Raw genomic sequence first — 13,025 nt, forward strand, 5'->3', positions numbered from 1 at the left:
GGAAGTGTGGGAGAGCAGATGCTAAATCCAGACACGAATTCTTGTCCATGGCCTTCCATCGACTTTGCTCTACTGTAAAGCTGCTGCACGATGCTGGAGCTGACATGGTGGCTTTGCAGCCTCTTTGCTGAGAATCAAAGGCTTTTAAATGAATTCTTGAGATGAAGTAGAAGATGATCTCTTCTGCCCATTGTTCCAATCTGGCCAGACAGTTTTTTTCCAGAGCTGCAGATCTCTTTTCCCACAGAGTTACATAATTTGGAAAATAAATTGTATAAGACTCTTCTGATAGCCATGCTAGTCTGGTCAGACACAAGTGTTTAGTTTCAAAACCTTTCAAGAAAATCAGCAATGAGAAAAAGAAAATGAAAAAGAATGAGAAAAAGAAAATGAAAAAGAATGAGAAAAAGAAAATGACCAAGCATTTCCTGGAACTGCATCCCAGATTTATGATCTGGTAGATGCACTCAGCACATGCTGCTCTGAGCATGCCCCTGAATCAGTGCAAATACAACTGTGGCTCCAAGTCTCCTTTAACCAAGTTCTGCAAAGGGGCTGTTGTGTACTGCTGTGTTTCAGGACTTTCTCCTTGTCTCTTGTTCTTCCCTGCCCTCGGATGGGAAGCTGTTGCTGGCAGTACCACTGGGACAGGTGGAGCTGTTGCGGTGTCCAGGTGTGCGGAGCTGCCTGGCGGGGCTCCCTGTTGATGTTTGTGCTGGTTGTGGCACAAGGGCTGAAGTGCAGAGGGTTGTAGGAACTACAGGAGAAGGGTTTAGGCAAGAGGGTGGTGTTTGCCCCTGGTAAATGCCAGCAGAGCAGGGCAGCTGGCGAGGTGTGGGTTGCTGCTGGAAATCCTGGAAGGCTGTCTTTCTGCTGGGGCTGCATGACTGGCTCATGCTGGCTTTGCTGAGCACCAGCAGCTGAATCCCTCTAGGCCTTGGCAGCTGGCCTGGGTGTTGAAAAACATCTGCACTGCCTTCCCCTTGCTGTGCTCGAGCGCTGCTGCTGCTGCTGCTGCAGCTTTTTTAGTGATGCATCAGCTGAGGAGAGAAGAGACCTGCCCACGGTCTCAGCCTCTTACCACCCAGTGGGGCAGGGACAAAGCAGTGCAGCCTTTTCTGATGGCCTTGGATCCTAATGGTTCTTCTCCCTGTGCAGGGCAGGCAAACAGCCTGGCTTCCTGCTGCGAGGCTGCATGCCAGCAGGAACAGGCTCACTGAGCAGGTTTCCGGCCCCACACCATCTGTGAGTGGTGTGGACAAGCTGAATTCTGCTCTGGTTGCGGCTTTGCCTGCTGCCCTGTCACAAACACGTGCACAGACACATTGAACTGCAGTCACATGAGGTTTATATTGTGTCACCTTTCCTCATGGATGGCCAGGATGTGAGGTTCATAAATACTTGCTCTCACTTAAAATATTATTCTCAGCTTAAGACTTGACTTCAAACAAGTTTTTGATGCATCATCCAGAGAAGTCGTCGGCATCCAGAACCCATGAGTGCGTTAGCTCTGACTCTGCTGTTGTGGTTACCTCTTTCAGGACTATCTTACTGAGTGTAATCTCTTTGCTTAATGAGCCCAACACATTCTCCCCAGCCAACGTGGATGCATCAGTCATGTTCAGGAAATGGAGGGACAGTAAAGGAAAAGACAAGGAGTACGCCGAAATCATAAGGTAAGCTTTTACATGTGGGATGCTGTGCTACCAGCCTCCTGTGTTGAATCCTGTGAAACAGGGTGCTTCCAGAATTTGCTGAAACCGATTTCTTGCAGTAGTTGTTTCTTTGGAAATGAATTTTATCGTCTTATTCCAAGTCCATGCGTCTGGTTGCTCCAGAGTTTTCAGCGCACAGAAGCAGTGCAAACTTCTGGGGCAGGAGGACTGGGCTAATATGTCTTTAAATGGTCCTTTTTTCAGACTAATCTGTCATGATGCTCTGCAAAACCTATTGGCTACTAGTAAATCCCAGTCGGAGTCCCTGCTTGCCTTTTGAGCCCTGCATTGCTTGGGATGTGGTGGAAACTGACTGCATCGTACTGATTCCTGTGCTTAATACATGCATGAATCATAATCGTGTCCCTCCAATTCGAAGGACTATCAGTGGGATTTGGCAAGGCCTTGCAAAGCTGGGTCTGATTAGCTGGAAGCACTGCTCAGTGCTGCCCTTTGAGAAGTTCATGGTTCATCAGGAGCCGCAGGGAGATGATGTGAGCATGAGCCAGGGCTGCTGCAGAGCCTAGAGAGGGACTGCTGGCTGAGGCCACATCTGTGCTAGCTGTGCCAGCAGGACGTGCCCCTTTTGGAGCTGGCAGGGCAGTGTGTTTGTGCAGAGAGCCGAGCTGGGAGGTTCAGTCCTCCAGCTCCCTCAGCATCAGCGGAGCTGGATGTACTCCATGCACACAGAATGGCAGACTGAGGAGCAGGCGGGTGGGTGAGGGGACGAGGCTGCCATCTGCTCCTCCCTGCTGGGAGGTAGCAGCCAGAGCCTGTCCTAGGGGGATGGGAAACACTTGGCTTCTGCCAGCCCCAGGCAGCACTGGGGTTACAGCTGTGCCTCGGGGTGCAGCCACAGGCTCCGACTGCTCTGGAGCTCAGAGCTGCCAAAGCAATTGTGGGAATTGCAGTTTTGAGCACACAGGGGTAGAGCTGTCAGGGTGGAGTCAATAAATCATTGTAGGAAATCCCTGACCACCCCTCCTGTAGCAAATGGAATTTGCTCTGAGCTCTGGCAGGTCTCTTATGTAGAGTCCTGTGAAATAACAGATTTCATATATTGTTGCAAACACCCTTGGCATGTTCCCAAGGCTGGGACTGCAGGAACTAAATCTGTTTCCAATGCTGTTTGTGGTGCTTTATCCAAACCTCCGATCTCCTGACTCTGAGCTGCCAGGAGAGCTGGGCTGGGGGCTGGCTGGGAGGTGGGAGTCCAGCCGAGCTGCCGCTGGCACACGGCCCTGCTCAGGTTCCCGCTGTGTCCTTCTCCCCACAGGAAACAGGTTTTGGCTACCAAAGCTGAGGCAGAGAAGGATGGCGTGAAGGTCCCCACTACACTGGCAGAGTACTGCATCAAAACTAAAGTGCCTTCCAATGACAACAGTTCAGATTTGCTTTACGACGACTTGTACGATGACGACATTGACGACGAGGACGAGGAGGAGGAGGACGCCGACTGTTACGATGATGATGATTCTGGCAACGAGGAGTCGTGACCTGCTCCCTCTATGCCCCTGTACTGCCCTGCCGACTCAGGCCAGAAGGGAGCAGCGGTAACCTAGCAGCAGTCCAGCAAAAAAAGTGGGGGGGGGTGTCAAAAAAAAATGAAAAAAAGAAAAAAAAAACAAACAAAAAAAAAACCCAACACAAAACTTTGTCTCCTGCTGTCTCCTGTTGTATGGATCTGTTTGCTCCTTTTTTATGGACCTCTTAGAGACCCTCCACAGAATGTCTGAATTCTTGCATTCTTAACCCTTTCATCACTGTATTACGATTTCTTTTTAAAAAAGAAACTCCCCTTTTCACTTCTCTACAAAACGCTCACAGCAAAACAGGTTTGCTCGCGTTTAGATTCTTGAATTAAATACAGTCTTGCATTGAGATGTTTAATGTATTTAAAGCTGGAACAAACCCATTGGAAGCCGGGTTTTCAGGAGCTCAAGTGCTGCATTTACTGGGAAGAAAAAAAATCCCCACGAAGCAAATTGCCAAGGTTTAGCTGCTCCATTTACAATAATAGCGTGTGTACATTCGTTTAGCCTTGTGGTGGTGGCTTTTCCTTTATGAGGTGTGGGGCGGAGAGTGTAAAGCTACTGTGTGTTGAGCTTGATGGGATGTCACTGAAAGGTACAGTATTCCTTTTCAGCCTACTAAGTTAGGAAATAGCTGGCCCCTGGAGCCCCAGAGGGCACAATCAGCTTTGTCTCTGGAAAAGGCTTGTGAGATGAACCCTAAAATAAACACTTAACACTTCACGTCTGTACAACTGAGCCCTGGGTTGCTATTTATTTTTTTTCATTGTTCTTTTTTCAGACTAGGATAGGGTTGCAGAAATTCAGTTTAGCTGTTCTACTGGCATCTGCTGCCAGCTGCCCCTCTCTGCAGGGATGAGAACAGATGTGCCTCCTGCTGCCCAGTGGGCTACCATTTATCCTGAACTTCTTTTTTGGCAGTAGGAGAGACCAGTAGCCTCCTGCCCCAGAGCTCACTAGCAGCCCTTGCTTCCTGCATCCCCAGCCCTGCGCAGCTTTCTGTTGCCTATGTAGGTCACCTGTGGGTCGGTGCAGCTCTGCTGCAGCCCCTCGGGCTCTGCGGGGCTGGCAGAGATCGGAGCTCCCCTTGGTACCTGCCTGGGGTGTCCAGGCTGTCCCAGTGCCCCCCAGGGCAGAGGGTGGGTGATGCTGGGCTCTCCCTTGTCCACCTGGCTGGGGCACAGGCAAACAAGCCCCCCAGGAGAGAGGGGGACTTTCGGGCTGGAAGGGAAGGCCAGCAGCAGGGTCTGTCTTCAGCATCATGCTTCATTCAGCTGGTGCCCTGAGCTCGCCCTCCCACATGTTTCTGGGAGCTCTTGGCAGAGCTTAGGGCCCACCATAGTGGGCAGGGGGATCGAATCATGCATGTTCCTGTCTCAGAACCCTCTTCCCCAGTCCCTCAGCACCCTGACCGTGTTGCAGCTCTTCATGTTTGGCTGTGGTGCAGTGCCCCGAGTTCACCTTGTGCATGATCCCTGGATGGGCTGCCAGCCCTGGCAGCCCCAGAGCAGCTCAGGGGTGCTGCCCCTGCTTTGGTGAGACCCTTGGTCCCTACAGGTACAGAGGTGTCACCATGGCCAGGGCCTGCTCCTCTCTTCCATGTATCTCAGGGTTTTCCATGGTACGTCACCAGCTGGGGCCTCTCCAGGGGTGCTTCGGTGGGATCAGGCTTTGTTTGGGAGCAGCTGTGCCCCGGGCAAGACTGAGCAGGCAAGACTGAGTGTGCTGCCTGGAGGGAGAGGAGGGGAAGGCAGCCCTCAGGGAGGGGAGGAAGGCCTGTGGGGTTCCCTGTGAAATGAGCAAGGCAGATCTGTTTTCAGTGTTGCTTGGCAGGGGTTTGCTGCAGCAGGGACAGCCCCTGCCTGGGGATGTGCATCCCTTTGCCCCCAGGGAGTGGAGGCAGCCCAAGTGGTGATTCCTTGTCCCAGCTGCTTCCCATGGCCCTCTGCCCTCCTGCTTGCATGTTACCTGGAAAGGCAGCTGCACCCTCCTGAGGTGTCCTGCTCCTTCAGCTCCACCTTCCAGCAAGGACTGACTCAGCCCCAGGTGCTTTTTGGAGCTGGCAGCGGGGCTCCCCTGCATCCAGTGAGTGTGGGACACCCCCAGCCTCACACCAGCCCTGCGAGGGTGGCACTGGGGGTGGCAAAAGGGCCACCCCGGGACAGGGGCACCAACCTTCAGCTTTCAGGTGGCTGGGGGCAGTGAAGGAGCAGAGTGTGGCAATGCTGGCTGTGCTGATGGCTGGGTTGGAAATGAGGATACTGCATCTTTCAGGATTTCCCTTGTACTTTTGACCGTCTTCACTGTATACTCTCCAGTGACTTGTATTTCCAAGCTTGGTGTTGTAAGATGCATTATTATGACTCTTGTTTTACCCTTTTTCTAAAGACAAGAAAGCAACCTCTTTTGAGCGCTCCGACAATAACCAGACTAATTTCTCTTCCCCACTGTCTTGTGCAGTGTCATTGCTTGTTGACTTGCTGGTTTCCTTTTTTTCAGATACAACTGAAGTATGAGGGGATTTTTTTGAAACTATTTAAGAGATGATTGCAGAAAAATGTTTACCTACTCTGTGTATTCTGGTTTTCTTTCTTAACCCTTTTTCTCCCGTTTCAGCCAATATTAGCGTTTACATTTGCAACTTACAAGTCCCTTCAAATGCAGTTTTCAACCATTCTGAAACCAGCAGGGTACACTAGATTTCTTAGTAGTTTTCTTAGCTGAACTCCCAGATGTTTTCCTTTTTTTTCTTCAGTATAATTTACCAGAAAGAATTAACTGATGCATTTTTGTGTTGTCTTCCCCTTCAGTAGTTATATTTTGTCTTTTCTGCACATCTGTCTACTAATAAAAATGTGAAATGAAAATATCTCTGTACTGTTACTTCCCTGGTTACGTTGCTTGGGTTATTCAGAGCTTTGAATGACAAGCTCAGTGCTGCTCTGGTATCAATGCATACACCCGTACACAAAAATCTGCGAGGTTACTGGGAAATAAAGCCACTGTTTGACAGCTGCCCACACCTAAGACTAAAGAACAAGCTGATTTAGAGGAGGACTTTGGGAAAAGGCCACGGGCTTTGCTGTTGTATTTAGTCTTCCTAAGTCAGGAAGGGGGAGACAAGTGAGAAGTTGGTTCATGGATTCGTGACTGGAGCGGGGAAGCAGGACACAGGTCAGAGCTGCTGCCATGAGGCCGTGGTGCTGCTGGTGGTCGGTGCTCTGGCAGGGCAGGAGCTCAGCGCTCCTGAAAGGATCAGACACGGCAGCAAGGACCTCCACTGCTGGGGCAGGGAATGGCTTTGGCCTCATGCAGAAGCCTGGCAGAGAAATTGAGGTCATGGCTGCTGGCCCTGCCTGGCCAACACTGTTCCCGGGAGAGGAGAAGTGTGTTTGCTGTGCCTTGATGCTGCAGTTGGACTAAAATTAGCGGGACAAACGTCAGGGAATTGCACTGGCTGCACTTGGCATCGATGGCAGTGCAGCAACTGCCCAGTCAAATGTAGTTGGGGCCAACTGCTTTGGCTGCACAGCTGTGCTGGAAGAATGGTGGTGGCATTTTGGAGCTGCCTTCCCAAAAGTCTCCATACCGGGGAATGGGACACAGAAGGATGGTGCTGTCTGGGAGTTGGCTTGCTTATATCTCCTGCCTGGCTCTCCAGCACTGGGCTGCCCAGAACTGCCAGGAGCTGCTCCCTCCAGCTCCAGCCCATCCAGCAAACCCGCCTGCCTCTCCAGCATGGAGGGGGGGTTCCCCTGCCTTTCCTTGACAGCCAAGTACAGCTGGGCTACCTCGACTCTGCCATCAGTGCCTGGAACTGGGCTTAGAGGGGAAATTGCTGCAGAGTCCTGCAGGAACTGTGTATGGCCAGTCTTCGCGAACGAAGATTTGGGAAGGGTCTTTACCCTTCGAGCCTGCGCAGTGACGGTGTAGGGAAAGGGCAGAACACCTTGTTGAGTCTCACGAGGAAAGCAGAAGAGCCTACATGTGGCTGACTGCGACACTGCCTGTGGGCAGGACCTCAGAGCAGCTGGGAAGGTGCTGGAGCTGCCTTGGCTGCCGGGTGCTGGGGAGGAGGAGGGTGCTGCAGGACAGCACAGTCCATGTGCTGCCCTTCTGTGCTCACAGCCAGGCTGAGGATGGAAGTTGCCTGGCTGGGGTCAGTGGAGAAGCACTGGAGTGCTTTGCAGCAGCTCTGCCAGGAATCCGAGGCTCAGGGCCTGCTGTGGGCTGGCACCAACTGGCACCTGCTGCCTTTCCCCAGCTCCAGCTGCTTCTGGACCCTGACACACACAGAAGGACTGAGCTACACCTGCAGGGCAGCACCAGGTATCTATAAACAAGAACTCAAGTGTGTGAAGGCAGCTCTGGGGGGTTTTTGTGAAGAACTCCTGTGAGGCAGCAGCTCAGACCACGGGTAAATGAGGTGCTGTTGCTGTAAGGCCACAGCTGCTTGTACAGCCCTTGTACAAACTGACAGACCCCAGCCTGCAGACGTATCCTTGCCCTCCTTGACATCCCAAAGTTGGTGGCAGTGGGACAGCAGCTGCCAAGAGCTTGCAGCAGCTGCTGGAGTTCAACCAGTGTCAAAACCTGAGCCAGGGCAGAGGAAGGCCAGAGCAGTTCTTGTGCTGCTCAGAGGCTGGGGGAGGGCTGGGTGACAACTAGGTCCCAGAGGGCCTGAGAGCTGGTAACAGAGAATGAAAAGTGGTTCTCAGGATAGAAACAATTTTTCTTGTGGATCTTGAGGGGAAAAAAGAATCCCTTGCCTGTTGTGTGCTACATATTTACCCACTTCCTCTGCTGCTCAGGAGGATAAGCAGAAGACTTCCCTTGGGAACCCTCACCACTGCCCTTCCTCCCAGTGCAGCCCATGGACCTCGTGGGCAAAGCAAGGGAGGGCAGTGCTGCAGCTCTGCTCCCTCTCCATCCCAGCTGCTCCACAGGGACTCACAGCACCCCCCCCAGAAGACTCCAAGGGCAGAGACAATGCTGCTGGTGGGAGTCAGGGTGCTGCCCTGATCCCATCCCTGCTGCAGCTGTCTGAGAGCTCCCGGCCCTCGAGGGAACTCACCTTGGTCAGACCCACCTGCTGCTCTTACCCTCCCAGCTCAGCTCCTTTTGCAGGAGCAGGTGGAAAGGGACAGGCTGTAACACTCCTCCTGGAGCCTTTGAAAATGCAGACAAACACCAGTGATACGCTCAGATCTTTATTAGGTGGAGGAAGGGCTATAAAGAAATGAAAATCCTAGAACATTCACCGCACTGGTGTAGGACAAGAAGGACCAGGAGTTGCCTCGAGGGCCTTTGTTTTAAAAAAAGTAGGGAGGGACAGATGAAGTTTCCATCCAGTCGCTCTGGCTTTCCTGGGAGGGTGGCTCAGGGCAAAAAGATGTACAAGACACAGCTTATACTTTTATTTAAGAAACCGCTACATAGTTTTTGCCTCTAATGATGCAAAGGAGGTTCCAGGAGCCATCCAGTCTCTTGCTAGAGAAAAACAACAACAAAAATCCCCAAAAACAAATAAACAACAACAACAAAAAAAAAACCAAACCAAAAAAAACCAAACAAACCAAAACCAAAAAACCAAAACAGAAAATCCTGTCCTTTTTTTTTTATTATTATTATTATCAAAAAACTGAAAAATTCAAAGGTGAGGCTGCAGCTCAAGGCCACAATGACAAAACAGCCCATGAAAGTTTGTCTTGCACAGCAGGAGGGAAGGAGGAGATGAAAGAAAGGGGAAGGCCGATAAAAAAATTCTTTTTCTTTCTTTTATTTTCCCCCTCTTTAAAATAACAGCTATACTGGGGGCTAGGGATAGATATAAACCCAACAGGACACATCTTGCTTTGCTTTTTTGGAAGGGCAGGTCTCCTTATTTGCCTGAATTTAGAACTGCATTCAATAAATGGGATCCAGCTCTACAACAACAAGAAAAAAAAAAGGCGCAGTTTGTCTTTTGTCTGACAGAGTTCAAAAACCCATAGAGCTTAAAAAAAAAAAGAAAAAAAAAAGGAAGGAAGGATGCCCTGGTGCAGATGGAAAATGAATAATTAGTTTTCCTACAAAGAAAATAAAAGAGGCTTCAAGATGCAGAAAACCACATTTAGGCTCTATTACATTTACAAATACATACATAAATATATTACATACAACAGCAACTCAAAGAGGAAGCAGGCGAGTCACACAGAGGATGGCTGGCTGGCTGCAGTTCTCCCCGCACAGACGTTTGGCTGAGCAGTTACTTCTCCTAATAATTCCAGGAATGGGCTTCGGCTTTTGTTTTCCTTTTTCTGTTTTCTTTTTTTTTTTTTCTTTTTTTTCTTTTTCCTTCTCTCCTTTCGTTCTCTCTCCCTTCCCCCATTTCGGATTTAGTTTGTCCAGTATGGAGAAGTGCCATAGGCGGTTTTGGTAGCCTGAGACTTTTGCTGCATGGTGCTGGGTTGGTTGCGTTGGCCAGATCCACCCTAGAAATGGGAAGCAAAGGAGACATGGGCATCAGCTGCCACAGCCTCAGAGCTCCCGGGAATGACAGGCCCACCCAGACATCACCAGGGACAGCCCCCACACCCACCAAAGCAGAGATGCTACCCCCAAAATGGATCTGTTCCTGCCCTGCAACATCTCTGCATCCTGCAATCCAGGATGAACGGGCACAGGGACAACAAGAAGGAGCTTGGGAATGCACCATCCCACTGCCTGCCACCCAAGACAGGGTCAAGCACAAGGAAAGTGAGGAGCAGGACTGGGGACAGCAAAGGAGCTCTCCCAAGGTGAACAGAGGTGGCACAACAGACAAGGATGTCCCACATTTGGAGTGCAAAAGCATGTCCTATTTCTGGACTCCCAAGGTTGAACACTCTGTTCTTCCAGGGAATATTTAGACTGAGGAAAGGAAACAAGTGTGCAGGTGAAATCAAATTGGAGCTGACATGTATTCTACAAGGGGATGTTTCGTTTTCCCCCAGAATCATAGTCCCAAGTGCTCACGTCCGCTCTCCTGCCGCAGGCAAGGCACAGCAGCACCTGCCTCAGCTTCACCCCTCAGCCCATCTCTCCACACTCCACATCAGGATGGGCTCTTCACAGAGTCACAGCCTGGCTGAGGCTGGCAGGGACCTCTGGAGGCATCTTGTCTGACCCCTGTGCTTGAGCAGTATCACCCAGAGCCTGCTGCCCAGCACCATGTCCAGACAGCTCCAAGGATGGAGACTCCACCACCTTCCTTGGCAACCTGTGCCAGGGCTTGGTCACCATCCCAGTAAAAACATGTTCCCTGATGTTCAGAGAGAACATCCTGTGTCCCAGTTTGTGCCCAATGCCTCTGTTCCTGTCACTGGGCACCAGTGGAAAGAGCCTGGCTCCATTCCTCTTTACACCCTCCCTTTGGGTATTTCTGTACATTGATGAGATCCCCTCTCAGTGCTCTCCAGGCTGAACTGTCCCAGTTCTCAGCCTTTCCTCACAGGAAACATGATCCAGTCCCTTCATCATCCTTATGGTTCTTCACTGGACTGTCTCCAGTGTGTCCACACCTCTCCCGTAGTGGGAAGCCAAGAACTGGATACAATGCTGCAGCTGTGGCCTCGCCAGTGCTGAGCTGAGGGCAAGGATCAGTTCCCTCAACCTGCTGGCAATGCTGTGCCTAGGGCAGTTCAGGATCCTGTTGTCCTTTTTTGCTGCAAGGGCACTTTGCTGGCTCATGGTCAAGTTGGTGCCCACCAGGACCCCCAGGGCTTTTTCTGTTGAGCTGCTTTCCAGCTGGGTGGTCCCTAATATATGTTGGTGCATGGGGCTGTTTCTCCCCAGGGGCAGGACTTGGCACTTCCCTTTGCTGAACTTCATGAGGTTCCATTCCCAGGCTGGCCAACAGCATCAAGTCTGTCAGTCTGCAATCGCTGCCAAGGCCCTTTCCCAGTGAGCAAAGCAAACACCAGAAAAAAACAACTCCCCCAAGACTCTACAGGGATGGGGGGAGCAATGCGCTTGGGCAGCTGCAGAGGCAGACGGGGCCGACTCACCTGCCCATCCTGCTGAAGGTGGTGATGCAGCATCTGGGAATGAGGCTGCTGATGCGCAGGGAGGATATGGAGAAACGGGGCTGGAGCATAACCTGGGGCAGCACCAGGGTTCAGGGGCCCAGTGGATCCGAGAGCAGAGGGCAGGCTGAAGGGAGGCGGAGTGCCAGCATGGAATCCCTGCTTGTCAAACGTCTGCACAGGAGGCAACAGGCACAGTGTCAGACTGATGTGAGCAGCCCAAGCCAGACGAGAAACAGAGTGGCCCAAATACACATTGCCCTGAACCTTTGACCGACCCCATGAGCAAGCCAGGTCACACTGAATACCTGCCAGCACCCTTGAGGATGAGTTTCAGCTCCTGTTCTTACCCATATTTCTGCACTAATGGTTTGGACATTTTTATTTTCACGGCTATTGTGTTCCTTTTTCCCCTGACCTCCTTTCATTCAGAGGGATGTGGGATGGCAGCAGCTGCCTGATCAGTCCTTCTCACACTGAGTGGGCTCAGCCTGGAACTACTTGACCTACCCAGGGCAGTCCAACAAAAATGCAAAAGCTTGCAGTAATATTTTCCTCTTGCTGGCCAAAGCCTGACGCCTAACTCTAAGCATGTAGCTGACAGCTGGCTTGCTACCTGTTAAGTATGGATCACAGTCAGGCACCAATTACCCTGGCTGAAGGTGCAGGGAGGAGCAAACAGGAGCTGGACGTAAGCCAACTGCCCAGCTTGTCAAGGCACCTCCTGCTTTGCTGGGAAGTTGCACAATGAGCAATGGCCCCAGAAGACTGTGGGACAGGGATTCCTGGGCATAGGGATGGGCACTACTGCCTAGTTCCTCTGGTGAAAAGCGAGAGGCCTCTCAACTCTCCTGCTTTGGGAGCTATTTAGACTAAAAATCCTATCACCCATCACATTTCATTTGCACCCAGGACAGTGCTGGCATGGGGTAGCTTGGGCAGCGTGCGGCACAGGGAGCGCTGAGCCTCTGCCAGCAGCTGCTGTCAGGAGCTGACACAGCAGGAACAGTGCGACAGAGGACAAGTCCAACAGCAAGCAGAGCCAGCGTTACAGATGCCACGGCCTGCTGACCCTGAGACTGGCCAGCCTGGGAACAGAAGGGGAGTCACGGGCCTGGCCTTGGGCCATGAAGGGGGGTCCAGCGTTGCTCACCTGAGTCTTGTTATAGACTGAGCCGCTGATATCAGGCACACCCGTGTTACTTGAGGTCACAGAAACACCTGGAAAACAAAAATGCCACCCACAATGACAATGTCACCCAGCACGATCCCATGCTTTGCTCCCAGTGCCTCCAGCAGCCTCAGTGGATGCACTGCCCTGCCACTGGCCAGCCCAGCAGGGTTCCCGGGATCTCAGACCTACGGCAACCCCACACGGGAACAGGAAAAAGGGCTCAGTTCCTCGTTCTCACTGCAAAGCGGGAAGCCAGCCCACTGGGATAAATCACACAGGTCCATAACCCAGCAGTTACCAATTGGATTCCAGTGCACTTCACCAGGCAGCAGCTGGTTGCACTGAATACTCGTTTAAGCTCACAAAAAGCCAGATTTCCCCTAGGATCAGGGGGGCATTTGGCTCTTCTGCAGCATTCAAGGGCCTTCCAGTGGTGCCCTGAGCAATGAGACTCAGCATCTCCAACACATCTGAGCCCCTGTCCTTTCACATCCTGCAGAAGAGTGAGGCCTGCGATGCTGCCCTGCCCTGACACCAGGGACATCACTGACTCAGTCTG

The 13,025-nt window shown here is 51.7% G+C and overlaps 1 protein-coding gene and 1 long non-coding RNA gene across 2 annotated transcripts in view; one reads left to right on the forward strand and one right to left on the reverse strand.

Annotated features, from left to right (window-relative positions):
- The window catches only part of UBE2R2 (ubiquitin conjugating enzyme E2 R2), a 53,856-nt gene extending 47,742 nt beyond the window's left edge, over nt 1–6,114 (forward strand). Inside the window, exons 4-5 of the mRNA XM_032676035.1 lie at nt 1,542–1,676; nt 2,992–6,114. Coding sequence (XP_032531926.1) covers nt 1,542–1,676; nt 2,992–3,211 — 355 coding nt within the window. The 3' untranslated portion in view covers nt 3,212–6,114. The remainder of the gene's footprint in view (nt 1–1,541; nt 1,677–2,991) is intronic.
- Nucleotides 6,115–8,447: 2,333 nt separating this feature from the next.
- Nucleotides 8,448–12,565, reverse strand: LOC116781137. The gene is made up of 3 exons (XR_004354774.1): nt 12,446–12,565; nt 11,275–11,466; nt 8,448–9,720 (listed from the first exon to the last, which is right to left on the reverse strand). It is a non-coding gene; the product is annotated as an uncharacterized LOC116781137 (long non-coding RNA).
- Between the last annotated feature and the right edge of the window lie 460 nt (nt 12,566–13,025).

This window comes from Chiroxiphia lanceolata, chromosome Z (assembly GCF_009829145.1).
Source record: "Chiroxiphia lanceolata isolate bChiLan1 chromosome Z, bChiLan1.pri, whole genome shotgun sequence".
Lineage (NCBI taxonomy): Eukaryota > Metazoa > Chordata > Aves > Passeriformes > Pipridae > Chiroxiphia > Chiroxiphia lanceolata.